Consider the following 26,323-nt stretch of genomic DNA (forward strand, 5'->3'; position numbering starts at 1 on the left):
GACGGCAGTTAGCTGCCGAAGAGCTACCTATACTTTGACGACTCGCTGGTACTCATTTACATACGCAATAGATATAGTGTGAAAAAAGAATATACGACGATGAAACACACTCGTATTGTCTGTCTTGCTGCTGCCTATCTAATTGCCTAGTGAGGTGCATCTTGGGATGCAACATTCTAATTCTGTACGTAACAGTGACATTTCGTAGAATTCTAAGCACATACAACAGTTTTGAATTCCTTTGTCAGAAAACTAATTTGATGACATTAAGATGCTTAGATGGAAACACTTTGCTTCATAGCGTTGAAGCAGGATTTCTTGAGGAGCTCGATAAGAAATTTCTGGGAAAATCTTTGGAGGAAATCGTAAAGAAATTTCTGAATAATGGAGAACGCTAGGCGAAATATCTCATGGTATTCCTGAAGGAGTTCCTGGATAATATGATGGTTATTGGTTATGCTTGAAAAAGTTCTCGAAGAATTTTTGAAGAAATATTTTCAGAAATTCTTGATGAAACAAGTAACCTTAAAAAAGAATATGTATTAAAACAAACAACCGAAGCTATCGTTGTTTATTGGAAATTCCTAAAACACACACTTCCTTGACGGTGTCCTGCAGTTAGGTAGTTACTGAATTAAGTAACCTTATTTTTAGAAATCTTTTTTAAGTGAAATATTATTTTCGTTGAAACCTATCACCATAAGTGCACGAGAAATGCAAATATCTAGATACGACTTGAATAAAAACTCTCCCTAAAAATAGAAATTTTCCATAAAAAAAATAGGATATTGTCCATAAAGAAATCAAGGCAATAAAAAGATATAACATTTCCACAAATAATGCTAAATTTTCATAATCAATTGAGAATTTTCCACAAAACAAAAATAAATTGGAACTTTTGAAAGCAAAAATTTCAATTATTAAAGAAGCTTTTTTTATAAAGAAACCAAAATGTTCAACGGAAAAAATACAAAATTTCCATTTATAAATCAATATTCACAATAAACAATTAGGTACAAAATTTTCAACACAATACTTTTACAAGAAATTGAAAACTTTCCACGAAAATATCAATAAAGAGCAATAAAAAAATATGAACATTCCCGTAAAGAAATATAAAAAAAAAGCAATAAAACTGAGCATTTTCTCCCAGATGAGCCCTTCTTTAAAAACGTTTGAAGTTCATGGAACATTTTATCATTTTTTTTATTTTTTAATGAGATTTTTTTTATATTGCAAATTATTGATTACTCTGTGTAAAATTTAAAAATTTTGTTGAGCGCGGTGAGGGATAGCATGGCCATTGTGGCAGCCGTTATTCACCTTAAGGAAATCACACGTGAACATGAACTCTTACAGGCTCATGCGTTCTGAATTTTTGAAAATATTGATAGAGAAAGGAAGACAAGCTAAGGATGGCCGATGTGTTCATATGCTGTCTAGTTACGTCGTGTTATGACGAAATGGATAATTTCCGGAAAAGATTTTGTTTTATCCCATAGGGACACGGCAGGTATTTCCGTCCATCGTCATAGGGGCTAAAACCAACGAAAGCAACGTACATTTGCTAGAACTCCACTATAGCAGAACGTTTCTCCTGAGCTTACGATTTGGTACGTATGAGTTTTACAAAAAAGCGTCTCTTTTATTGGTTTTCGAGACTATGACGAGCAGATGAAAATACCTGCCGTGTCCCTACTTATAAATTTCTGAAATCATTCTGTAGAAAAATCATGATTTCTTATATGAATCATAATATCAAATCACGAACTACGCCTCTACAGCGTTACGTTGTTTATGAACGAAACATATTTTTACAATTTTCAACAAGAGAATACATTTTCCCTTAGCACTGCAGTGAGGCGGGTTGAATTCGGTAAAGCACACAAAAAATAGCTACGAAAATTCAACGATGTGAAAATTGCATCTAATTCCAACACACGAATAGAAATTATTTTGATTAAAAAAAAAACAGTGGGATCGATTGAATATTGCGTTTTTTGCATGCTCGAGGTATGTGTATGAAACATTCAAAATCACAACATATTTGCATCTGTGTAGCATTTAATATATGTTGAACTGTTGAATGTCCCACTTTGGGCTATTTTGCCAAGCCATGTATTTAATGAAATCTTCTAGACAATTTTATTCACTTCTAACATTTTTGACCGTTTTTCTTATAATTGGTTCCATTGTGCCACGCCACCCAGTATTGCAAGCCTTTTTCCAGTAGCGAAAATAAAGCATTGCTTTGCTTAATTTTTTTCCGAAATTTTCGTTCATGTGCCTAAATAATGTATTTGAAGTCAATATAGAAGTTGCGTCTATCAATTTGTTTTGAACTCTTATCGTGCTTTTCTGATGATAAGCTTATATCAGTGGTATATGCACAAAATTATCAACATTGCAACATAATGCAAGGTCAAGAAACTCATACCAAATAAATAAATTGAAGGAGAATCGCATTTTATGATTGCGTTTCAATGATTTCAGAATTATGAAATGCGCATCTCCCGTCTACTTCGAAGCACTGATCGCTTGAGAACTGGTAGTAATAATCGTCCAAACTAACTATCAAACAAAATCGTGACTACCTTCGTTCTTGACTTGCCTAATTGTGTTTAATCATATTTAAGCATTCCAACACTAATTTGTGAAAGTTCCTCATTCAACCCGCACTGCTCATTATGATCGCCACATTTCATGATAACAAACTATCTGCCATTCACCAATCATCGTTGAGATAATTAACCGTAAAGCGTACCGCATCCAGACATGCCGGGAAGACTTTATCTTATCGAAGCACATCAACCCTTCAAAAATATCCACAGACAACAATAACGGTGTGTTACCTGCGGGCGGGTCGCGTGATTGACGGTCCGGCAGTACGAGCCGCGATCTGGAACATCATGGACCTGCTGAACATTCTCAAGTGTCGGTTGGAGATTGTTGACGACGGCGTAACCACCAACCGATTGATCGACGAGCTGGTTTCATTTGGTCCACTGGAGGCGTCAGTACATTTGACAGAGCTGGACAAAGTGGTGAAACGGCACTACCAGTGGATTCGTCACCTTCCAGTGGTGCATCCTTTCTACACGGTTCGAAACAATAACGACCTTCGGATTTTGGGAACCACAGTTCTTCTGGATTGCGGATATGTGTGCACATCCAAATCGGAGGTGCTACAAGTGTTGGAACTTGGAGTTGACCCGGAGTGGATACTACTAAAGAGTGCAGCAGGAAATGACGAACTGTTGAAGTTTGCTCGACGGAAACGGTTGTTGCTTGCCTTCAACAATGAACAAGACTTAAGGAATATTCATCACTTTTATCCAGAAGCAGAGTAGGTTCAAATATTTTGTATCAATTGATTATTATGAATAAATATTTTTTTTTAGGTTACTAATTAGCTTTGAGTATGAGGCCGATCCATTCCTGGAGCACGATTCCCACATTCGAACGCACGAATTACTAAACCTAGCAAAGGAACTAGAACTGGATGTCATCGGTTGGACTTTTAATTCTACTCCTCGTCATACCAATCACAATGCAGTGTTTGAAATCATACGAAAAGGACGGGAAATCACAGATTTCGCTTTGATCGTTGGATTTGATTTTAATTTCATCAATCTTGGAAGCAGCTGTTCAGAACATCACGATCAAGATTTGGTCCAATACTCTATCGAAGTGAATCGCGCCTTGCAGGAGTTTTTTCCAGACAGTAGACAGTTCACCATAGTCGCGGAATCGGGAGCATTCCACTGCGCTCCAGCGGTGACAACAGTCAGCACCGTAAACGGAAAACGTGTTTTCTGGCATCCAGAGTTTCCGTCACAAATTGATAAGGTGTATTATTACCTGAACCATGATGTCGGTGAGAGCAGTGCAGTTGTGAAGCCCATCATTTGGAAGGATCCCAGGAACTGTGGTATGATCTGCAACTCGAATTTGTACGCATCGAGCAACAAGTGTTTGGTTGAAAACGTGCCTTTACCGGAGGTGAACGAAATGGACTCTTTAGTTTTTGAAAATCAAGGCTCAAGCAACAGTAGTGCAATGGATAGTCCGATCTTTCCGATAACGTTGACGGTTATAAGAAAAAGCATGTGGTATGAGTTGATATAGCATGATGCCGCTGATCAGTTTGATTTCCCATTTTTTTTTATCTGTTTTAGGCATTTTTTAGAAACGCTATCAATATCGGAAAACCCCAGAAGATTTATATTCAATTCTCAATACCTCAGCAGAGAAACAAAGATTGAACGACTGAAATTTGATTGATCGACAAATGTCAACTGTTTGTAAATAAAGCACTTTTTCATCAATTGTCTGTGTACATTAATGATGCGAAAATATAGTGAAAGAAGTTCTACTTGTTTTCCACAATAAATTTCAATTATAATACTTTAGATAAAAATAGGTAAAAAAAATTTACTAGGGTATCTGTTCCTATGTCAATAACAATAAGGCAATGTGCACAAAGACGGTTTAATATGCCCCCCTTAGGCAATACCTATGATATCTTTTTACTTCTCAACGCAATTTATGCAAACTTGTTAAATGAATTAAATGGTAGTCGTAAATGTATTGCCTGTGAACAGTCGCATGAAAATGTTTTTATTTATTACCTGACTAAGGCCGAAGTGGCCTGTGCTGTACCCAAAAGTCTTCTCCATTCTGGTCGGTCCATGGCTGCACTTCGCCAACCACGCAGTCTACGGAGGGTCCGCAAATCGTCCTCCACCTGGTGGATCGCCACCTTGCCCGCTGTGCACCTTGCCTTCTTGTTCCCGTCGGATCGTTGTCGAGAAACATTTTCACCGTATTACTATCCGACATTCTGGCTACGTGCCCAGCTCTACCCAGTCTTCCGATTTTCGTGGTGTGAACGATGGATGGTTCTCTCAACAGCTGATGCAACGTGGTTCATTCACCTCCTCCACTTTCCTTTCGAAAACTTCCAGTGTGCGTTGGTCCTCCACGAGCATCGTCCAGGTCTCGTGTCCTTAGAGAACTACCGTCTAATAAGCGTTTTATAGATAGTCAGTTTGGTGCGGCGGTGACCACTATTCGATCGGAGCGTTTTGCGGAGTCCAACATACGTACGATTTCCTGCTATGATGCGTCTCCGGATTTCTCTGCAGGTATCGTTATCGGTGGTCACCAGTGAGTCCAAGTACACGAATCCTTCAACCACCTCGATTTTGTCACCACCAATACAAACTCGTGGTGGGTGGCTTACGTTGTCCTCTCTTAAGCCTCTTCCTATCATGTACTTCGTCTTTGACGTGCTGATGACTAGTCCAATCCGTTTAGCTTCGCTTTTCAGTCTGATGTAGGCTTCCTCCATCATCTCAAAGTTACGTGCCATAAAGGGTGTACGCGGAGTCAAATTCCATTACTTTGAACTAATCGCCAAAAATTCGTCTATCAACCGATGGTCATGAATTTTCAGGGACTGAAATACAATATGTGAGCTTCGATTACGTATAACTATTTCACTGTAATTCTTAAATACATCCAAAAGCTGGAACTTTTCTCTTAAATGAACTCATAAGATGTTGTACATGTCCTTGACCAACATTTTTCAGCCTGCAATCTATACCAACAAAAAAAAACTATTTTATGGTCTCAGTCGATTATTTAACTAAATTGAAGTCAACTTTCCCAAAGAAACCATATTTTTAACGCCTCTAACTATTACAAAAATCGATAACAAAAATCAAAAATGTGCTGCAGTGTGAACCGGCCTGAACAATGAGATTGATGCTCTCCCAAAATCGAGCGAATAACAGTCCAAAATTGGATTTCAGCGCTTTCCTTATTTTTCTGATTTTGGTTTTTACTATAGAAGCAACGAAACCGAGTTTTATGGAAAGTTTACCTGTATTAGTCGGATAATCGAAAATGTTGACGTTGGAGTTTTTAACCATTAATACGAAATGTTGACGCGATGTTGAATATAGAGGTGAATGCGCAAGATTAATTTGCACACATCCTGTTCCTTCGGCTGTATTTTCGAAACTAATGAAACTCACGCAGTTTGAATAACACATGCTGAAACCGTCTTCCACAAAATTCCGTAAAATCAGCCCAGGAGGCAAAATGTTATCGACTTTTGAAAGTGATGCAATTTGATTCCGTACACCCTTCAATATCAATGTCGTCGGCGAAACCAAATAACTGGACGAACTTCGTGAAAATCGTACCACTCGTGTCAATCCCTGCCCTTCGTATTACTCCCTCCACAGCGATATTGAATAACAGACAGGAAAGACCATCACATTGTCGTAACCCTCTGCGCGTTTCGAAGGGACTCGAGAATGCCCCTGAAACTCGAACTACGCACATCACCCGATCCATACACGCTTTGATCAACCGTATCAGATTATCGGGAAATCCGTTCTCGTGCATTAGCTGCCATAGCTGATCCCGATCGATTGTATCATATGCGGCTTTGAAGTCGATAAATAGATGATGTATGGGCACGTTGTATTCGCGGCATATTTGCAATACCTGACGTATGGCGAACATTTGGTCTGTGGTAGAGCGTTCGCCCATAAATCCCGCCTGGTACTGTCCCATGAATTCTTTTGCAATTGGTGTTAGTCGGCGGCATGAAATTTGGAAGAGTGCCTTGTAGACGGCGTTCAGCAATGTGATTGCGCGGTAGTTGCTACAATCCAGCTTATCGCCCTTTTTGTAGATGGGACGCTCGACACCTTCCATCCGCTCCTGCGGCAGAACTTCATCCTCCCAAACCTTGGTAATAACCCAGTGCTGCGCTCTAGCCAGTGCCCCACCACCGTGTTTAAGCAGCTCTCCTGGTAGTTGGTCAACTCCAGAAGCTTTGTTTCGTGCCTCGTTCGCCCTCGTGCGGTGTTGCAGCAATCTCGCCCATGCTGCATTCTTCTCCTGCAGCATTCGCCGTCATACCAGTCGTTTCTCTGATTCGGGGGCACCGTTCCAAGTGCAGCGGTTGCGGTGCTTCCAATGGCGGATCGAATATGTCTCCAGCAATCTTCAAGAAAAGCTACGCCTAGCTGCTCTTCCGTTGGAAGTTAAGCCGCGGCGTTCGACTTCGACGCGTGTTGTTAACCGTCCAGAGTTTTGAGCGCAGGCATACTGCAACGAGGTAGTGATCGGATTCTATATTCGCACTGCGGTAAGTGCGGACGTTCGGGATGTCGTAGAAGAATTTACTGTCGATTAGAGCATGGTCGATTTTGTTTTCTGTTTCTTGATTAGGTGATCTGCATGTTACCCTATTTATATATTTTTGCGCAGTGGCAGAAGTAACAAACTTTTCTTCTAGTTGGACAATTCCCTCCTGAGGAAATGTGATCACGTCGCCTACAGTTAAAGCAACTGATGTCTGATGTGGCCATTGATACACGTTAACGATCAAAAAATGTTTTGCCTGGCACTTGTGACTTTGAAATTTGAGTATAAGAAGACATATGTTATGCTCTTTTTAGTGGAATGTATTCAACCGTTTAAGACGAGTTGAGTAACTCCATTTAATTCCACCAATTATTTCGATATATTTGCAGATACGTGTTTCGACCACAACTGTGTGGTCGTCTTCAGTTTCTCGTACTTGACTCGACTTGAAGTAAACAATCGCAACTTACACTATTTATACTACGCTAGGTACCTAATCTAATCTTATTTGCCTACTTTATTTAACTATACAGGTAATTACCTTATTGCTGAGGTAGAAACTTGAAGAGCCAAGAGCTGCCGTTTCCCTGATGCTTATTCAATAGCGCTGTTTGCACCTGTCGGTAGATTTCCAAACTCTCAGCTTCATCGAGTTTCCATGGGGAAGAGACATTTCTTAAGATTTTAATATTTGATGCCGTAATTGGGTGATTTTCCTTATACACATGCTCTGCTACCTTAGGAGTCGTTCAATAATGATGTCACAGGTTAAAGGGGGGAGGGGGTCTGAGACTTTGTGACAGTACATATACAAGGTATACAAAAAAGCGTGACAGGGGGGGGGGGGAGGGGGTCTAGAAATCCCAAAAAGTAGTGGACGTCATACTTGAACCGCCCCTTAGATCTAAATTCGTAATGTAATCCCTTATCGTTTTCTCTTTTCGCCTTACTCACTTCCGCCATATGTTCCTTGAACCATATGTCCAATGATCTTTTTGTTTGGCCTATATAGATTTTTTCCCATTGGGAACAACTTCCCAAGCAACATTCGTACAGCTCTTCGGCATTCGGTGTTATTTATTGCGGTTTTATTGCAACAATGGTCATGCTCTTCAGTTTAGAGAAAGCATTTAACATGCATGAATTGGAATCCTTCTATAGGCTGTTTTCAAAACGTTCTGAAGCAGGTTATAAATTCCGGATACTATGAAATTTTAAATATGAATTTATTGAGGCACTTCATGTCTTCATTAAACCAATCAGAAAACTAATAATAAAGCTCTTTGATTTTTATTTTTATCTTAAAGCTGTTTTGTTACTACAAATGTTACGTTCAAAACAATTGGCTTCACACGAGATCTATTGGCATTTATGAATACTACAAGCTTTGCATTTCTGATTGATAAAAAAAATGCAAAGTGAAAACGAGTAGTAAGAGCTGAAACTTCATTCTTATAACAAATATAGCCTTTTAATGTTACTATTCTGCGTGCTTACTCACAATATGCATGCTGACACATTTTCAGCTACATCAATCATCTCGATATCGAAATTTTTGTTTCAGAAATCGCGAGGTATGTAATTGAATAGACACTAACGATAGAGAAAATAACATGATGCGCGTCACAGCTACATTAAATGTTTCACATTTTCTTTGTCGGTAGCAAGGCGCTATACATTACTGTTTCCGATAAAGTGCCGTCACAAGCGACAACTAGCATAGTATTTTATTTTTTTACTTACGTGTATTAATTATTTAATTCGGCGTCTTAATCCGTGCCGAAAACTTCCATCCATGCCGTTTGTTTATTTTTGTTTGCAACTTTTGAACTGTCAAATTTTCTCTTATTATGGTCATCATTTTTTTTTTTCAAGTTCGTTTATTTGGTAGGCTCAGGCGTGTATAACACTTTACGGAGCCATATTTCTTTGTGATATATACAATCAATGTCATTTTTTTCAGTTAGTAAGAGAGGGATAGGAGCCAGCGTACTCGTGGTGACTAGAGGTTAGTTTACAATATTGAAGGATGGACGAGGCTTAGGATTCGGAATCAAGGAATTTCGGCTGCTCATCCGGGCATTTGGCGTAAGGGACGATGTGGCGTGTCGTCGTGCTCGAGGATTGGTTCTACTGGGAGCGTCTTCCGGATGGCCTGAGTAACGAGATCTATGGAACATAGAGACAGAGACAGTACAAAAAAAAACTTTGACAGAAGAAAATAAAATTAGATTTTGATGTCAGAATCACAAATGAAACTATAAATGGCCTGCATATAGACCGCATCACGATCCCCCAAAACACCTCGAAATTCCCTGAAGGATTGTTTACCTCGGGCCACTAAGGTATCCAATAGTCGCTCTCTGGAGGCGTAATTTTCCGAGCAGAACCAAACTACGTGATCGATGTCATCATAACCGGCTCCGCACCTACATAAGTTGCTATCGACAAGGTTTAATCTGTACAGATGTGCGTTTAGTGAATAGTGATTGGACATAAGTCTCGACATCACGCGAATGAAGCCTCGACTTAAGTCCTCATCTCTGAACCACGCTCGCCCAGAAACTTTTGGAACTATGGAAAATAGCCACCGTCCGAGTTCATTGTGTGTCCAATTCCTTTGCCAACTTTGAAGAGTACTCTGACGGACTAATGGGAAAAACTCGTTACTCGAGAGTTGTCTATCATAAACCTCACCTTCCTGTGCGCCCACCTTTGCCAGCGAGTCTGCCTTATCATTGCCGTAGATTGAGCAGTGAGATGGGACCCAAACAAAGGTAATCTTGAATGATCTTTGGACCAAAACACGCATCTGCTCTCTTATGTTTGTAAGAAAGTAAGATGCGTGCCTCACAGGTTTTATCGACCGGAGTGCCTCGATAGAACTAAGACTATCCGAGAAGATGAAATAATGGTCTACGGGCTGATTGGAAATTATCCCCAAAGCGAAGTTAATTGCTGCCAGCTCAGCAACAATAACCGAACACGGTTTCTGAAGTTTTTGGAAGGTGGTTGAAGTTACATTGAAAACACCGAAGCCAGTGGATCCGTTGATGCGAGAACCATCAGTGAAATATCTGTTGTTGCAATTGACATGTTCATATTTTTCAGAAAAAAGTGAGGGAATAGATATTTGTCGAAGATGATCTGGTATTCCTTGAATAGCATGTTTCATGGACAGATCGTATACAATTGAGGAACTGTCGTTGGTGAAGTGAACTCGAGGGGGATTATAACACGGAAGACAAAGATCTGATGATATGTAGTTGAGATAAACTCTCAGGAATCTTGAACGACAAGTTAGTTCAAGCATATTATCGAAGTTATCTAGAACAAGTGTGTTACTTGTTCCACATTTGATGAGTATTCTAAGCGAGAGCTCCCAGTAACGGTGCTTTAAAGGAGTGACTCCAGCAAGCACCTCCATTATGGTCATCATATATGTTGAAAAATGACTAATCAGCATTTGTAACAGCTAGTCAATATAGTACATAAGCAATTACGCATGAAAAAAAGCTTTTTTTTATGTCATATTTAAACATTATGATTTTATAGTTAATTACATCGAAGCGAAACCATTTGAACAAATGGATATCGAAAAATCATCTCGGATGCCATCGCCATATTTTTTGCCTTTCTCGTATACTAAGTATACGGTAAAGGCTATATGATCGCTCCAAAAACAAACTTTTTATAGAAGGCCCGGAGACCCATAGTGTTATATACCAATCGACTCAGTTCGACGAATTGAGGTGATGTCTGTGTGTGTGTGTGTGTGTGTGTGTGTGTGTGTGTGTGTGTGTGTGTATGTGTGTGTGTGTGTGTGCGCACAAAACAACGCAAAAAATGTCACTCATTTTTCGGGCACTTATCCTCAACCGATTTGCTCGCAACAAATAGCATTCGACGCAGAATCCTTTCCCATTGTTTCCTATTGAAAATTGGCCAGGTCGGACTATGGGATCGGAAGTTATGGCCAAAATACAAATTTATACGGAAAAATCGCGTAAAAAATGTCACTCATTTTTCGGGCACTTTTCCTTAACCGATTTGCTCGCAACAAATTGCATTCGACGCAGAATCCTTTCCCATTGTTTCCTATTGAAAATTGGCCAGGTCGGACTATGGGATCGGAAGTTATGGCCAAAATACAAATTTATACGTAAAAATCGCGTAAAAAATGTCACTCATTTTTTGGGCACTTATCCTCAACCGATTTGCTCGCAACAAATTGCATTCGACGCAGAATCCTGTCCCATTATTTCCTATTAAAAATTGGCCAGGTCAGACTATGGGATTGGAAGTTATGGCCAAAATAAAAATTTATACGTAAAAATCGCGTAAAAAATGTCACTCATTTTTCGGGCACTTATTCTTAACCGATTTGCTCGCAACAAATTGCATTCGACGCAGAATCCTTTCCCATTGTTTCCTATTGAAAATTGGCCAGGTCGGACTATGGGATCGGAAGTTATGGCCAAAATACAAATTTATACGCAAAAATCGCGTAAAAAATGTCACTCATTTTTCGGGCACTTATCCTTAACCGATTTGATCGCAACAAATTGCATTCGACGCAGAATCCTTTCCCATTGTTTCCTATTAAAAATTGGCCAGGTCAGACTATGGGATTGGAAGTTATGGCCAAAATAAAAATTTATACGTAAAAATCGCGTAAAAAATGTCACTCATTTTTTGGGCACTTATCCTCAACCGATTTGCTCGCAACAAAGTGCATTCGACGCAGAATCCTTTCCCATTGTTTCCTATTAAAAATTGGCCAGGTCGGACTATGGGATCGGAAGTTATGGCCAAAATACAAAATTATACGCAAAAATCGCGTAAAAAATGTCACTCATTTTTCGGGCACTTATCCTTAACCGATTTGCTCGCAACAAATTGCATTCGACGCAGAATCCTGTCCCATTGTTTCCTATTAAAAATTGGCCAGGTCAGACTATGGGATCGGAAGTTATGGCCAAAATAAAAATTTATACGTAAAAATCGCGTAAAAAATGTCACTCATTTTTCGGGCACTTATTCTTAACCGATTTGCTCGCAACAAATTGCATTCGACGCAGAATCCTTTCCCATTGTTTCTTATTGAAAATTGGCCAGGTCGGACTATGGAATCGGAAGTTATGGCCAAAATACAAATTTATACGCAAAAATCGCGTAAAAAATGTCACTCATTTTTCGGGCACTTATTCTCAACCGATTTGCTCGCAACAAATTGCATTCGACGCAGAATCCTTTCCCATTGTTTCCTATTGAAAATTGGCCAGGTCGGACTATGGGATCGGAAGTTATGGCCAAAATACAAATTTATACGGAAAAATCGCGTAAAAAATGTCACTCATTTTTCGGGCACTTATCCTTAACCGATTTGATCGCAACAAATTGCATTCGACGCAGAATCCTTTCCCATTCTTTCCTATTGAAAATTGGCCAGGTCGGACTATGGGATCGGAAGTTATGGCCAAAATACAAATTTATACGGAAAAATCGCGTAAAAAATGTCACTCATTTTTCGGGCACTTATTCTCAACCGATTTGCTCGTAACAAATTGCATTCGACGCAGAATCCTTTCCCATTGTTTCCTATTGAAAATTGGCCAGGTCGGACTATGGGATCGGAAGTTATGGCCAAAATACAAATTTATACGGAAAAATCGCGTAAAAAATGTCACTCATTTTTCGGGCACTTATCCTCAACCGATTTGCTCGCAATAAATTGCATTCGACGCAAAATCCTTTCCCATTGTTTCCTATTGAAAATTGACCAAGTCTGACTATGGGATCGGAAGTTATGGCCAAAATACAAATTTATACGGAAAAATCGCGTAAAAAATGTCACTCATTTTTCGGGCACTTATCCTCAACCGATTTGCTCGCAATAAATTGCATTCGACGCAAAATCCTTTCCCATTGTTTCCTATTGAAAATTGACCAAGTCTGACTATGAGATCGGAAGTTATGGCCAAACTACCTTTTTGCCTTTCTCGTATACTAAGTATACGGTAAAGGCTATATGATCGCTCCAAAAACAAACTTTTTATAGAAGGCCCGGAGACCCATAGTGTTATATACCAATCGACTCAGTTCGACGAATCGAGGTGATGTCTGTGTGTGTGTGTGTGTGTATGTGTGTGTGTATGTGTGTGTGTGTGTGCGCAAAACTACTCAACAAAATGTCACTCATTTTTCGGGCACTTATCCTCAACCGATTTGCTCGCAACGACGCAGAATTCTGTCCCATTGTTTCCTATTTGAAATTGGCCAGATCGGACTATGGGATCGAAAGTTATGGCCAAAATACAAAATCATACGAAAAAATCGCGTAAAAAATGTCACTCAGTTTTCGGGCACTTATCCTCAACCGATTTGCTCGCAACAAGTTGCATTCGACGCAGAATCTTATCCCATTGATTCCTATTTGAAATTGGCCAGATCGGACTATGGGATCAAAAGTTATGGCCAAAACACAAAATCATACGAAAAAATCGTGTAAAAAATGTCACTCATTTTTCGGGCACTTATCTTCAACCGTTTTGCTCGCAACAAGTTGCATTCGACGCAGAATCCTGTCCCATTGTTTCCTATTTGAAATTGGCCAGATCGGACTATGGGATCGAAAGTTATGGTCAAAATACAAATTCATACAAAAAAATCGCGTAAAAAACGTCACTCATTTTCGGACACTTATCCTCAACCGATTTGCTCGCAACAAGTTGCATTCGACGCAGAATCCTGTCCCATTATTTCCTGTTTGAAATTGGCCAGATCGGACTATGGGATCGAGAGTTTTGGCCAAAATACAAATTCATACGAAAATATTGCGTAAGAAATGTCACTCATTTTTCAGGCACTTATTCTCAACCGATTTGCTCGCAACAAATTGCATTCGACGCAAAATCCTTTCCCATTATTTCCTATTGAAAATTGGACAGGTCGGACTATGGGATCGGAAGTTATGACCAAAATACCTTTGTCATAAAAATTGCAAAAAATGTCACCTATTTTTCGGACACCTAACCTTAATCGATTCACACGTAACAAGTTGCATTCGACGCAGAATCCTGTCCCATTGTTTCCTATTGAAAATTGGCTAGATCGGACTATGGGATAGGAAGTTATGGCCGAAACACCATTTTAGCCTTTTTATACGAAAAGGCTGTATGTTCGCTCCAAAAACCAAACTTTTACAGAAGGCCTGGAGACCCATAGTGTTATATACCAATCGATTCAGCTCGACGAACTGAGATGATGTCTCTGTCTCTTCCACTTCATACGGGAGTTTGGCAGAAAGACGGTCATGAGATTTATATCATAACAAATATTGCCCTCCGCTCGCGTGATGGGAATGACATTTTCGTTTTCTTTTTGTGTAGTCGGAGCTTCAGTTCAACTAACATTCAAAAGTGATATCCTTAAAATATATGACTGGGTGAAATAAAACAGGGTTATGTACGTCAAAAAGATTGGAAAAGGAAACAAAAATGTCGAAATTCTTATTAGCATATTGTAGATCAAGCTGAAAACCGAACCGAGGTCCCGCGAAATCGCATTTCCGGATGTTGCAACTGCATCGCGAGTAGTGCGCAACTGTGCCATAGTCGGGCACCACTCGCGATGCAGTCGCGACATCCGGAAATGGGACAAAATATGATTTTCGGTTTTCAACTGGATCTACAATATCTTAGCCATAAATAATCTGATTTTCATAGAACGGACAAAGAAATTTGTCTTTTTTACTCCTAGCCACTAGCTCATCTTTTTTCAAGCACACACATTTTACGAAGGTCGAGAAAGGCACCATCACCGCTAGGTGGATTAATCTGGGTTTTTTCACTTAGCATCAGCAAGGACTTTACATCCAAATATGCATTTATACTGCATTACAATCCTCGTATTATATAAAGGAATTAGCTATGAACAATAAGAAATACATAAATAATAATAATGTAGCAGAAAAAGGTTTTTTTTTGTTTTTCCAAAAATAATTTTTTTGAAAAATAATTGTAAAACCGGAGTTTACTGAGAGCGCATCAGTTATATCAATGTTTTTCGCTATATTACACAATAAATCTGATTCGGCACCTAAAAATTATGCACCGTACAGCAGCTAGTCAATTATTTTGATTTGAATATTTCATTCGTATAATTGATTATGACATTTTATGGTTTCATGTAATATAAAGTTTTATTTATTTTGTTGAGACTGAACATATTTTAATATTTCATGTGATTGTTTGAATAAAGCTAGATCTACAGGATTCCGCAGGCATCGAGATTAAGTAGCTTAGAAAAGATTTTAAATAATGCCAACTATCTTTTATAACAGTTTGCAAATGGATTTCTAAGGGTTTAGGATGCCGTGTTTTTGTTCATGTTTTGTCAGCTTCTGATCCTGAATCCGTCTTACATTTACACTTAGAAACCACTGCAAGAGTGGGCCAACTAGGCAGATACTAGTCTTCAAGAGGTTTTGGTGTAAGCGATCAAGAAACAAATACCTTGGCCATGGTTTTATTGTCATAGGATTCAAATACTCTTGTAGCAAATCATAAAACTCAAAATGTTACTTGGGTTATTTTATAAACGCCTGCCTTACTTAGCATTTCTACTTTATCCTTCGTTGAACCCAATAGAGACTTGAGTTGATTGCTTCTACTGGAGAATACTAGATCGATGCCGAATTTCCTTAGTCGAGGGCGTAGCTGGTTGGTGATGTGTTTATCATATGGGAGCGAAACTCTTTTTAGCGGCTCATCGATCCGTGTCAGCGTTGTAAGTCCATTTCGTAGTAGGGTCCTTTCCTTTTTGTTGATGATCGCTCGTATAGTCCTCACAGCAAATAATTTTTAAAATTCAACGACGTGTAAAACTGCAGCTTTTCCCATCAAACGAATTAACATTCGATATTCAATTAAATTTGATTGCACTTTACAAGCAAGTACCGTTTAAATTTATTTTGGTTTAAAAAAATAGTGAGATCGATTGAATGTAACGTTTATTTGCATGCTCCAAATATGTGCATGAAAATACATTTAAAATCACAACATATTTTTATCTGTGCTCTCCTGTCCTCTCCTTCATCTTCACCTTTCCTCGCATGTTGTTTCCGTCCTTTGTGTTAGCAGCCAATCCTCTAAAAGATTCAGAGATCTTTCACTGGAACGCTAGGGAACAATGCCGCTACGTCGAATGATACCGTGGTCGAAATACGCAAAGATATCGAAATAATTGGTGTAATTAAATGGAGTTACTTAACTCGTCTTAGACGTTTGAGTAGTAGTTTACTTGTGGTTTTCATAACCGTTCACCGCCGAATCTTGCTCTTTCATTCCGAAGTCCCTCACTTGATGCTCAACACCCTCAACTTCGCGTCTCAACTTCTGCAAGTGTCCGATCCTACTGTAAAATGCTCCGGCCCAGTTCCTGAGACAAGAGGCAAAGGCTTTATTTTATTCCCTTTCTCCTCCTCATCAGAATAAAAGAAACGACTAAAATAAAAACTCTCCCAAAAAAAATAAATATCCCATAAAAATTTAGAAAATTGCCAATATAGTAATTAGGGTATAAGCAATTAATAAATATAAAATGTCCACAAATAAAACAAAATTTCCATAAACAATTGAAAATTTTCCACAAAACAAAAATGAATAAGCACTTTTAAAAGCACACATTGCACAATGGTCCCAGAGTCGAATCTAGCAAGACAAAAATGTTTGCGCCAAAACTATTAGTTTTAGATATATAGTGTCTTTGGGAAAAAAATTTCATATTATTTGACGATTTTTTTCCATGTAGTGAAATTAGGGTGGTACCTATATTTCAGAAGTTCATAATATCAACTTTTTAATTTTTCGGTAAAGACTTGTGCAATGTTCCACAAACTTGTAGAGCAATTAATTTTGAGCAACTTTGCCAAAGAAACCATTTTTCTATCACTTATGGTTCGCAAGTTATGAGCTTTTTAATAAATACGTTAGGGCGGTCCCTAAAAATCGGTATTCTTCACATAACTTTTTATACATTCATTTCTCGCATAAACTTTGTTCCAAGCACTTTTAGGACTTTTAAAGACGCGCATTTTTGTTACAGAACCATGGATCTATCTCTTATAACAAAAAAGTTATTCGAGGAGTTTTTGTATGAAAAACATGTTTTTTCATATGCGTATATTTCAAAATGGAGCAAACCGATTTCCAATCTATTGGTTCTATTCGAAAGCTCACACTTTTCTGCGTTTATGGTGGGAAAACTGAGAGAGCGTTTTTTGTTTAAAGCGTTTTATTTCATTTTGAAAAAAAATGTTTTAAATCGAAAAACGGCTATAACTTGATAAATAAACGAGATAGGTCCATGGGTCTTCAACAAAAAGATGTGCCTTTAGAAGTTCTAAATGTGGTCCATACAAAGTATCCCTCAAAAATCAATACATAAAAATATATTTATAAAAAACGGTTTTCGTAAGGAAATGATCGTTAGTTAGATCAAAGAAGGCTGGTCGACAGAGCGTATGATTTTTTTTTTACGTTATTGTGCCTTGCAACAAAAATTACAACTTTCGTGATAATTTTCCAAACCTCTCATAGATGTGAAAAATTTCTCCGCAGTACAGATAGCACGTGCTATCCATACATTCACCGCTAGGATGCACCACGTGGCGGCCAAATGTGAAGATTTGATTTTAACGTAATAGTAATAAAAACATTTCAGTAGCTAACCACTGGTCATCTTCGCTTTCTCCCACTGGCGATACCGAAAAAAAATCTAATCAAAACAAGATAGGCTTGTAACAAAGGCTATACTCAAAAGTGACGTATTTTTAACGCTACATATCCAACAGAAAACCAAGCTACTACCATTAATATGCATAGTAGCCTGATTTTCTGTTTGATGTTTAGCATGGCACACAAAAGACATGGCAGTCTCAACGCGTATGTAAACATTCAGTATGAATGAACCGGTGAACCGAGAAAATGCGCTCTCTAGTTCAGCCTACTTTGATCGATCTAACGTTCATTTCCTTACGAAAACCGTTTTTTTTAATATATTTTTATGTATTGATTTTTGAGGGATACTTTGTATGGACCACATTTAGAACTTCTAAAGACACATCTTTTTGTTGAAGACCCATGGACCTATCTCGTTTATTTATCAAGTTATAACCGTTTTTCGATTAAAAACATATTTTTTTCAAAATGAAATAAAACGCTTTAAACAAAAAACGCTCTCTCAGTTTTCCCACAATGAACGCAGAAAAGTGTGAGCTTTCGAATAGAACCAATAGATTGGAAATCGGTTTGCTCCATTTTGAAATATACGCATATGAAAAAAACATGTTTTTCATACAAAAACTCGAATAACTTTTTTGTTATAAGAGATAGATCCATGGTTCTTTAACAAAAATGTGCGTCTTCAAAAGTCCTAAAAGTGCTCGGAACAAAGTTTATGCGAGAAATGAATGAATAAAAAGTTATGTGAAGAATACCGATTTTTAGGGACCGCCCTAACGTATTTATTAAAAAGCTTATAACTTGTGAACCATAAGTGATAGAAAAATGGTTTCTTCGGCAAAGTTGCTCAAAATTAATTGCTCTACAACTTTGTGGAACATTGCACAAGTCTTTACCGAAAAATTAAAAAGTTGATATTATGAACTTTTGAAATATAGGTACCACCCTAATTTCACTACATGGAAAAAAATCGTCAAAAAATATGAAATTTTTTTCCCAAAGACACTATATATCTAAAACTAATAGATTTGGCGCAAACATTTTTGTCTTGCTAGATTCGACTCTGGGACCATTGTGCATTGCAATTATAAAAGAAGAATTTTCCATCAAAAAATCAAATCGCATGATTACCATTCAACCATCTGCGCCTACAATTGGATTCCATACTTGGACGCCTGGTCCCGATACTTCTCTACGAAGGTGTTGTCGGGATCGTATTTGCCTCGCAGGGCCGTCCACTCATCCGGGCGCTGTTCGATCAAAAACTTGACCACTTTGGCAGTTAGCTCACGTTGCTTTTCGCTACATTTGGTACATCCATTTGAAATGGCATCCGGTAGATACTTTTTCAGCTCGTTTCCTTCGGGGGTACAGGGACCAGCATCCATCAGGCAGTTGTAGTAATTCTTGAAGAGACGATCCGAGTTGAGGATTTCATCCACATCGATGTTATCGTACTTGGTGGGATAGCTGTCCTGGGCGATGGCCATCGCCAACAAAGTGAGAAGGATTACGATCTTCATGATTGATGTATAGTGTGTACGGATAAACTGTTAAAGCACTAAATTTGAACTACGAATATTGATTAAAAGCAATGCGAATTTATACCAATTCCAATTTTGCGTCAATCTGAAGATTCCTACCAAATTGATTCATGCTTCTCAGGAACACACCTCCATCACGGTGTACAACAAAGCCAAATTCTAAGCGTAACGCATTTTAATTGCTGTGTATAGTTTATGTATTATATAATGGATGTTAATTTCGCGATACCTCAAACGTCATGAAATCTATGTTCTTTGGAAGTCAAGCCAGTACGTATGCATGCAGAATTCGGAACAAATTTCTGCTTCTCATTGAAGCATCATCGAAATCATGGGCAAGCTGGATGCAATTCAAAGCAATTAATCATGGCGCTAAGACGTCAGTTCATTGCGGTTCTAATAAGATGACTGGGATATTTGCTGCTTCCAGGAATCGGTAATTATCTCTCGATACATGGATGGATCGGATATAAATACGGTTAAAATTCAAATATTCGATACAGTTTGATTCAATACGTCCAGAAGATAACTACTCCTTCAACCATGAAAATCGTTATCCTGTTTGCTCTTGTGGCTTGCGCCATCGCCCAGGAGAACTATCCCACCAAGTACGACAACATCGACGTGGAAAACATCCTCAACTCGGATCGTCACTTCAAGGGCTACTTCAACTGCCTGATGGAAACCGGACCGTGCACTCCCGAAGGAAACGAGCTGAAGAAATACCTGCCGGATGCCATTGCGTCGGGATGTAACAAGTGCAGTGAGAAGCAGCTAGAGTTGACGGCCAAGGTGGTCAAGTTTTTGGTCGAAGAACGTCCCGAAGAGTGGAAGGCTCTGCGAGGAAAATACGATCCTGACAACACCTTTGCCGAGAAGTACCGCGAAGTGGCAGCCAAGTATGGTATTCCGCTGTGAAGAGCGAGTACCAACAAATCAACTTTACGTGCTACCTATTTTTGAATATTGAACAGTTTTTACGTTCACAGGTAAAATCCTACGATTTTTAGTTTTTTAACTTTAATTTTCCCACAATCTGTAAATAACGAAGTGATCGTAAATGCAGTACAACAATCAGATAAATAAAACAACATTCTTAACATCATATGAAGCATTTTAAAATTTATTTTAATATTTTTCCAGTTACAATAGCTTTGATTTGTTTAAACTTTAGATAAGGAAATAACTCGATCCAAGTTTTTAGGTTAAAAGGCCAGTTTTATTCTTGAATAATTCTGAACCGATTTTTTCATCTATATTTTTTCTAAATTTGAAAAACAGTATTTCGTCAAATGCTTTTTAACGTATTGGTCGAACCGGTAGAACAATCCTCACGGAATCCAATTTTGAAAGTACTCACGTTTTCAAGGGCATTACTGCATATAATGCTGAAATAATAAAAATGACAATTTTGCGTTTTTTCCGTATCGAGTGGTGTGCCCTTGAAAACGCGAGTACTATTGAATACGGACTCCGTGAGGAGTGTCCTTAAAATGGGATATTTGCAAAAAAAAAAACGTAAAAACTAAATCAATCCAACTCAGCTCGATAAATTAAGGGTTTTTTTTATTTGTATATATTTCTAACCAGAAATATCTATATAAGTAGTTTAAAATTGCATGAGCTTTAGATTTTGGGGATTTTTTATTAGTTTTGCGTACAAAAGCTGCTAATCCGAAAATGGCAAGTTTGATTCTCATTCCAATTAAGTAATTCAGTCTGTTCGACCTCTTAATCATTGAAGGGGAATTTTTTCCTCTGGTCAACCGGGTGCTGTGTAACTGTCCAGTCCGTTGTCCTATGCTAGGTTGAAGATTCTTTATTGACCCCGCGGATTTCGCATAAGTGTGTCTGGGACCTTCTTCTTAGTTGCTCTTCATTCCTGCTGGAACTTTTCATGCTTTTTAGCCAGTGTTCTATTAGCATTTTCACTGATATTAATTGAATTTTTTGCTATGCAATGCCAGCCATTTTGTGCTGTATTTCTTTGTTTCGTGAGGAAATGGAAATGTGTACAGTAAGAGAAAATTCCCCTGTCATGTAAGAAATCATAACCTCGACGGTCATATTTGCCCGCTGTACAATTGTTTTCAATCGTAGTGCAGTTTTTGATTTCAGGGAAATAGTTGGAAGAGTACCACGATGGCAGTCAATATGGCACCGGATCTTCCACGGGTCAACCCCACACCTCCCGCACTCCTCTCCCATCAACATTCGAATGCATCGAACAGCATCGAATAAAAGTTTAATATGCAAATTACTAACCTGTTCACAGCTTATTTTATTACTTCCCGTGATAATGAACATGATTCTCCAAAGAGTCCTATGTATTTCGGCTTGAATTATATCATAAATCAGCAGATTCGTGCCAATTTAATAGCCGTTTGCGATTTGGTGGGTTTATCACTATTCACTGCACTTCACTTCTTCTCAAAGGGCATTGGAAAAATCCATTTTTTACTCACTTCTCCGCACATGAGTAGCCTGAAATGTTAATAGTATGCAAATGAAACATCACTTTATGAAATCAGTCACTTGTTTGAAGCGAAAACTTAATATAAACTTCTATTTTTTCCCGAAAAAAAAGACTAAAAACTGATCGCGGAGCGAATGTAAACACTGGCAACGATAGCAGCAAACAGATAATTGTTTTTTTTTAACTATTTTTTTTTTGCTATTTATCTAATACATGCATTCATCTCTTAGACTAGGTGTTCCGTGTTTTCTTAACACTATCATCCTTATTTGCTATGTTACTTTTTAGTTATTAATAATACATTTCAATTGCCTCTGGCAGTTAGAATTTTTCCTCTGGTTGAATTGAACCATGTAGGAATTACAATGTTTTCAACTTAAACTAATCTTAACCTATTTTATACTAAGGGTACAAGGAGTTAATCGTTGCAATAGAAGATTGCAACGATTTTTGTCTAAAATTGGAAATTATTTTGTTGGACATTTGTTGCAATGTCTCAATATTAGAAATTCTATGAAGTTCATTGGTACTTTACCACGGAGGCAACTTCAGAATCATTTTCAAAATTTTATTTTGAATCCTCTGAAGTGCCTTCTTTCTGGTATTGCAGCAACTAGTCCATATTGGCACAGCATACAACATGGCAGGTCTAAAAATTTGTTTGTAAATCAAAAGTTTGTTCTTAAGACAAAGTTTTGATTTTCTGTTTATAAGTGGATATAGACACTTAATATATTTGTTACATTTGGCTTGAAGGCCTTCAATGTGATTTTTAAAAGTTAATTTTTGATCTAGCAGAAGTCCTAAATATTTAGCTTCGCTAGACCAATTAATTGGAACCCCATTCATAGTGACAATATGTCTGCTAGAAGGTTTCAAATAAGAAGCTCTCGGCTTATGTGGGAAAATTATAAGCTGAGTTTTGGAAGCATTCGGGGAAATTTTCCATTTTTACAAGTAAGTGGAGAAAATATCCAAACTTTTTTGCAATCTACTACAAATGACACGAAGGCTTCGCCCTTTGGCTGAGAGACCTGTGTCATCTGCAAACGAAGACTTTTGACACCCTGGTGGTAAATCAGGTAAGTCAGAAGTAAAAATGTTAAACAAAATGGGCCCCAGTATGCTGCCTTGGGGAACACCAGCTCTTACAGGTAATCTATCAGATTTAGAATTCTGATAGTTTACCTGCAGTGAGCGATCTGATAAATAATTTTGGATCAGTTTAATAATGTACAGAGGAAAATTAAAATTCATCAATTTTACAATCAAACCTTTATGCCAAACACTGTCAAATGCTTTCTCTATATCAAGAAGAGCAACTCCAGTCGAATATCCTTCAGATTTGTTGAGCCGAATTAAGTTCGTAACTCTTAATAACTGATGAGTGGTTGAATGCCCATGGCGAAAACCAAATTGCTCATCAGCAAAAATAGAATTGTCATTAATATGAACCATCATTCTATTTAAAATAATCTTTTCAAACAGTTTGCTTATTGAAGAAAGCAAACTGATTGGGCGATAACTAGAAGCCTCAGCTGGATTTTTGTCCGTTTTGGCGTTTTTCCATTTATCTGGGAAGTATGCCAATTGAAAACATTTGTTAAATAAATTAACCAAAAAGGATAAAGAGCTCTCAGGAAGTTTTTTGATAAGTATGTAGAAAATACCATCATCACCCGGGGCTTTCATATTTTTAAATTTTCTAGTAATAGATCTCACTTCATCCAAATTAGTTCCCAACGAAGGGTCAAAAACATTATCTTGGTTGAGAATGTCTTCGAAGCTTCGTGTAACCTGATCCTCAATTGGACTAGTGAGACCTAGACTAAAATTATGGGCACTCTCGAACTGCTGAGCAAGTTTTTGAGCCTTTTCGCCCTCTTTAAGCGCTGGAATTGGCTTTTCAGGTTTTTTAAGAATTTTCGTTAATTTCCAAAAGGGTTTCGAACTGGGATCCAACTTCGAGACATTATTCTCAAAGTTGGTATTTCTCAGAATAGCGAAACGTTTTTTAATTTCATTTTGCAAATCTCGCCAAATAACTTTCGACGCGCGATCACGAGTTCTTTGGTATTGCCTTCGCCTCACATTTTTAAGACGGATCAGTAGCTGAAGATCGTCGTCAATAATAATGGAGTTGAATTTAATTTCACATTTAGGAATTGCAATGCCTCTGGCTTCGACAATTAAATTTGTCAAAGATACGAGCGCATTGTCAGTATCACTTTTGGTATCCAAAGGAATATTAACATCAAAATTCCTATCGATATATGTTTTATATAAATCCCAATCAGCTCTATGATAATTAAAAGTAGAGCTGATTGGATTATAAATGGCTTCTTGTGAGATTTCAAATGTCACAGGAAGGTGATCAGAGTCAAAGTCAGCATGAGTTACCAATTGGCCACACAGCTGACTTGAATCCGTTAAAACTAAATCAATTGTAGAAGGATTTCGACTGAAAGAAAAACAAGTAGGGCCATTGGGATATTGAATAGCATAATATCCCGCAGAACAATCTTCAAATAAAATTTTGCCGTTGGAATTGCTTTGAGCATTATTCCATGAACGGTGTTTGGCATTGAAGTCACCAATTACGAAGAATTTTGATTTGTTGCGAGTCAGAATTTGAAGATCAGCTTTCAACAAATTCTTTTGCTGCCCATTGCATTGAAAAGATTTGTTTCAACAGAAACTCCCAAGGTTTCAAAAACTTTGGTTTCAAACGAAGAAAATAATTTATGTTTGATACGTCTATTAATGACAATGGCGACCCCACCACAGGCGCTGTCAAGACGATCATTTCTGTAGATAAAATAGTTTGGATCTCTTTTAATGGAGAGTCCTGGTTTTAAATACGTTTCAGTTATAATGGCAATATGCACATTATGAACTGAAAGGAAGTTGAATAATTCATCTTCCTTACCCTTTAGAGAGCGGGCATTCCAATTTAGAACTTTCACACAATTATTTAGAGGACAACCAAAAATTCACAAACCCGGAAACGAAATCAGAGAAATAATATCTGCGGAAGGATCTCCAACTCACAAAATAGCAAAATGGTTAGTCAAAGAATTCCAAACACTCTACACACATACACAAACAGACACTAGACAAGTACAAAACACAAAACAGTTTATTGAAAAATTGCAAAACTCAGGAAATATCGAAGAAGACGAGATAATGGTTTCATTTGATGGGCTGCACTGTTCCCAAGTGTACCCGGAAAAGAAGCTATTGTCTTGTTGGAAGATTGGTTACTTAGACAAAAATCAGACGCAACTTGGAAGACAAAAGTACGCACATATTTAAAATTAACAAGACTTTGCATAGAAGAGAACTATTTTACATTCAGAGGAGAATACTACAAGCAGACAAAAGGAACACCAATGGGTAATCCTCTGTCCCCTTTCTTATGTGAACTGTTCATGGCTAATCTTGAAAAGGATTTGAAGGAAAAAGGGGCCATTCCTGAGCGATGGTGGAGATATGTAGATGATATCTTCAGAATCATTAGGAAAGACGCACTTCCATCAATCCTAGAAGCCATTAATAGTGCACATAGGGATATCAAGTTCACTTGTAAACAAGAGAAAGACGGAAAATTGCCTTTTTTGGATGTTTTAATAGTTAGAGAATCAAACCAGATGAATTTTGAAATTTACAGAAAACCCACACACACACAAAGAGTTATACCCAACACTTCAAACCATTCACACCAACACAAAGCAGCCGCATTCCAACACATGATACATAGACTCGAGACTTTTCCACTTAGCGTCACAGGGAAACAGAAAAAATTAAATTACATTTTTGAAACAACTAAACTAAACGGATACTCAACTAGAACTATTCAAGCTATTATAGACAAACATAGAAAATCCCAGTACAGAAAATCATTAACTATATTATCACCAATAACAAATGAATTGCGACGAGTATCTGTTAATTTTGACCATAATATAACCAGACCATTACGCTCTAAATTTAGAAAAATTGGTATCGAATTAGTTTTCAGTAGCAGGAACAACCAACTGAAGACACTACTTGGAAGCACAAAAGACCCCGTTGACGCATTAGGAAAATCTGGAGTTTATAAAATATCATGCCAACACTGTGACAAAATCTACATAGGACAGACAAAACGAACACTAGACACGAGGTTCAAAGAACATTTGGCAGAAGTAACTAAAGCAAACAAAGACACTGAAAAAGGTATACATTATCATTTCAAATCTAAAGTAGCCGAACATATATTTAACGAAGATCATCAATTAACCAAAGACAACATATCACTTCTCAGACAAATACAAAATCCTTGGAAACTTGACGTAGCGGAAAGCTTAGAAATTTACAAACAAAAACAAATAAACTTACTTAACAAAGAT

General features: G+C 37.9%; 3 protein-coding genes across 4 annotated transcripts in view; 2 read left to right on the forward strand and 1 right to left on the reverse strand.

Annotated features, from left to right (window-relative positions):
- Positions 1-4,311, forward strand: part of LOC134220477 (ornithine decarboxylase-like) — a 36,906-nt gene extending 32,595 nt beyond the window's left edge. For both annotated transcript variants that reach the window (XM_062699531.1, XM_062699530.1), the window contains 3 exons: positions 2,832-3,346; positions 3,402-4,112; positions 4,179-4,311. In XM_062699531.1, the coding sequence (XP_062555515.1) occupies positions 2,910-3,346; positions 3,402-4,112; positions 4,179-4,284 (1,254 nt within the window). In that variant the 5' untranslated portion in view covers positions 2,832-2,909 and the 3' untranslated portion in view covers positions 4,285-4,311. The remainder of the gene's footprint in view (positions 1-2,831; positions 3,347-3,401; positions 4,113-4,178) is intronic.
- A 14,749-nt stretch (positions 4,312-19,060) lies between these two features.
- Positions 19,061-19,435, reverse strand: LOC134227785 (ejaculatory bulb-specific protein 3-like). Its single transcript, XM_062709463.1, has one exon. The coding sequence runs from the start codon at positions 19,433-19,435 to the stop codon at positions 19,061-19,063; it is 375 nt and encodes a 124-aa protein (XP_062565447.1).
- Positions 19,436-19,973: 538 nt separating this feature from the next.
- Positions 19,974-20,549, forward strand: LOC134228056 (ejaculatory bulb-specific protein 3-like). Its single transcript, XM_062709823.1, has one exon. The coding sequence runs from the start codon at positions 20,000-20,002 to the stop codon at positions 20,372-20,374; it is 375 nt and encodes a 124-aa protein (XP_062565807.1). The 5' UTR covers positions 19,974-19,999; the 3' UTR covers positions 20,375-20,549.
- The last annotated feature ends 5,774 nt before the right edge of the window (positions 20,550-26,323 follow it).

The sequence above is a fragment of the Armigeres subalbatus genome, chromosome 3 (assembly GCF_024139115.2).
Source record: "Armigeres subalbatus isolate Guangzhou_Male chromosome 3, GZ_Asu_2, whole genome shotgun sequence".
NCBI classification, from domain to species: Eukaryota; Metazoa; Arthropoda; class Insecta; order Diptera; family Culicidae; genus Armigeres; species Armigeres subalbatus.

Coding starts and splice junctions, on each gene's coding strand:
- LOC134227785 (XM_062709463.1), bottom strand. CDS start 19,435: ATGAAGATCGTAATCCTTCTCACTTTGTTGGCGATGGCCATCGCCCAG.
- LOC134228056 (XM_062709823.1), top strand. CDS start 20,000: ATGAAAATCGTTATCCTGTTTGCTCTTGTGGCTTGCGCCATCGCCCAG.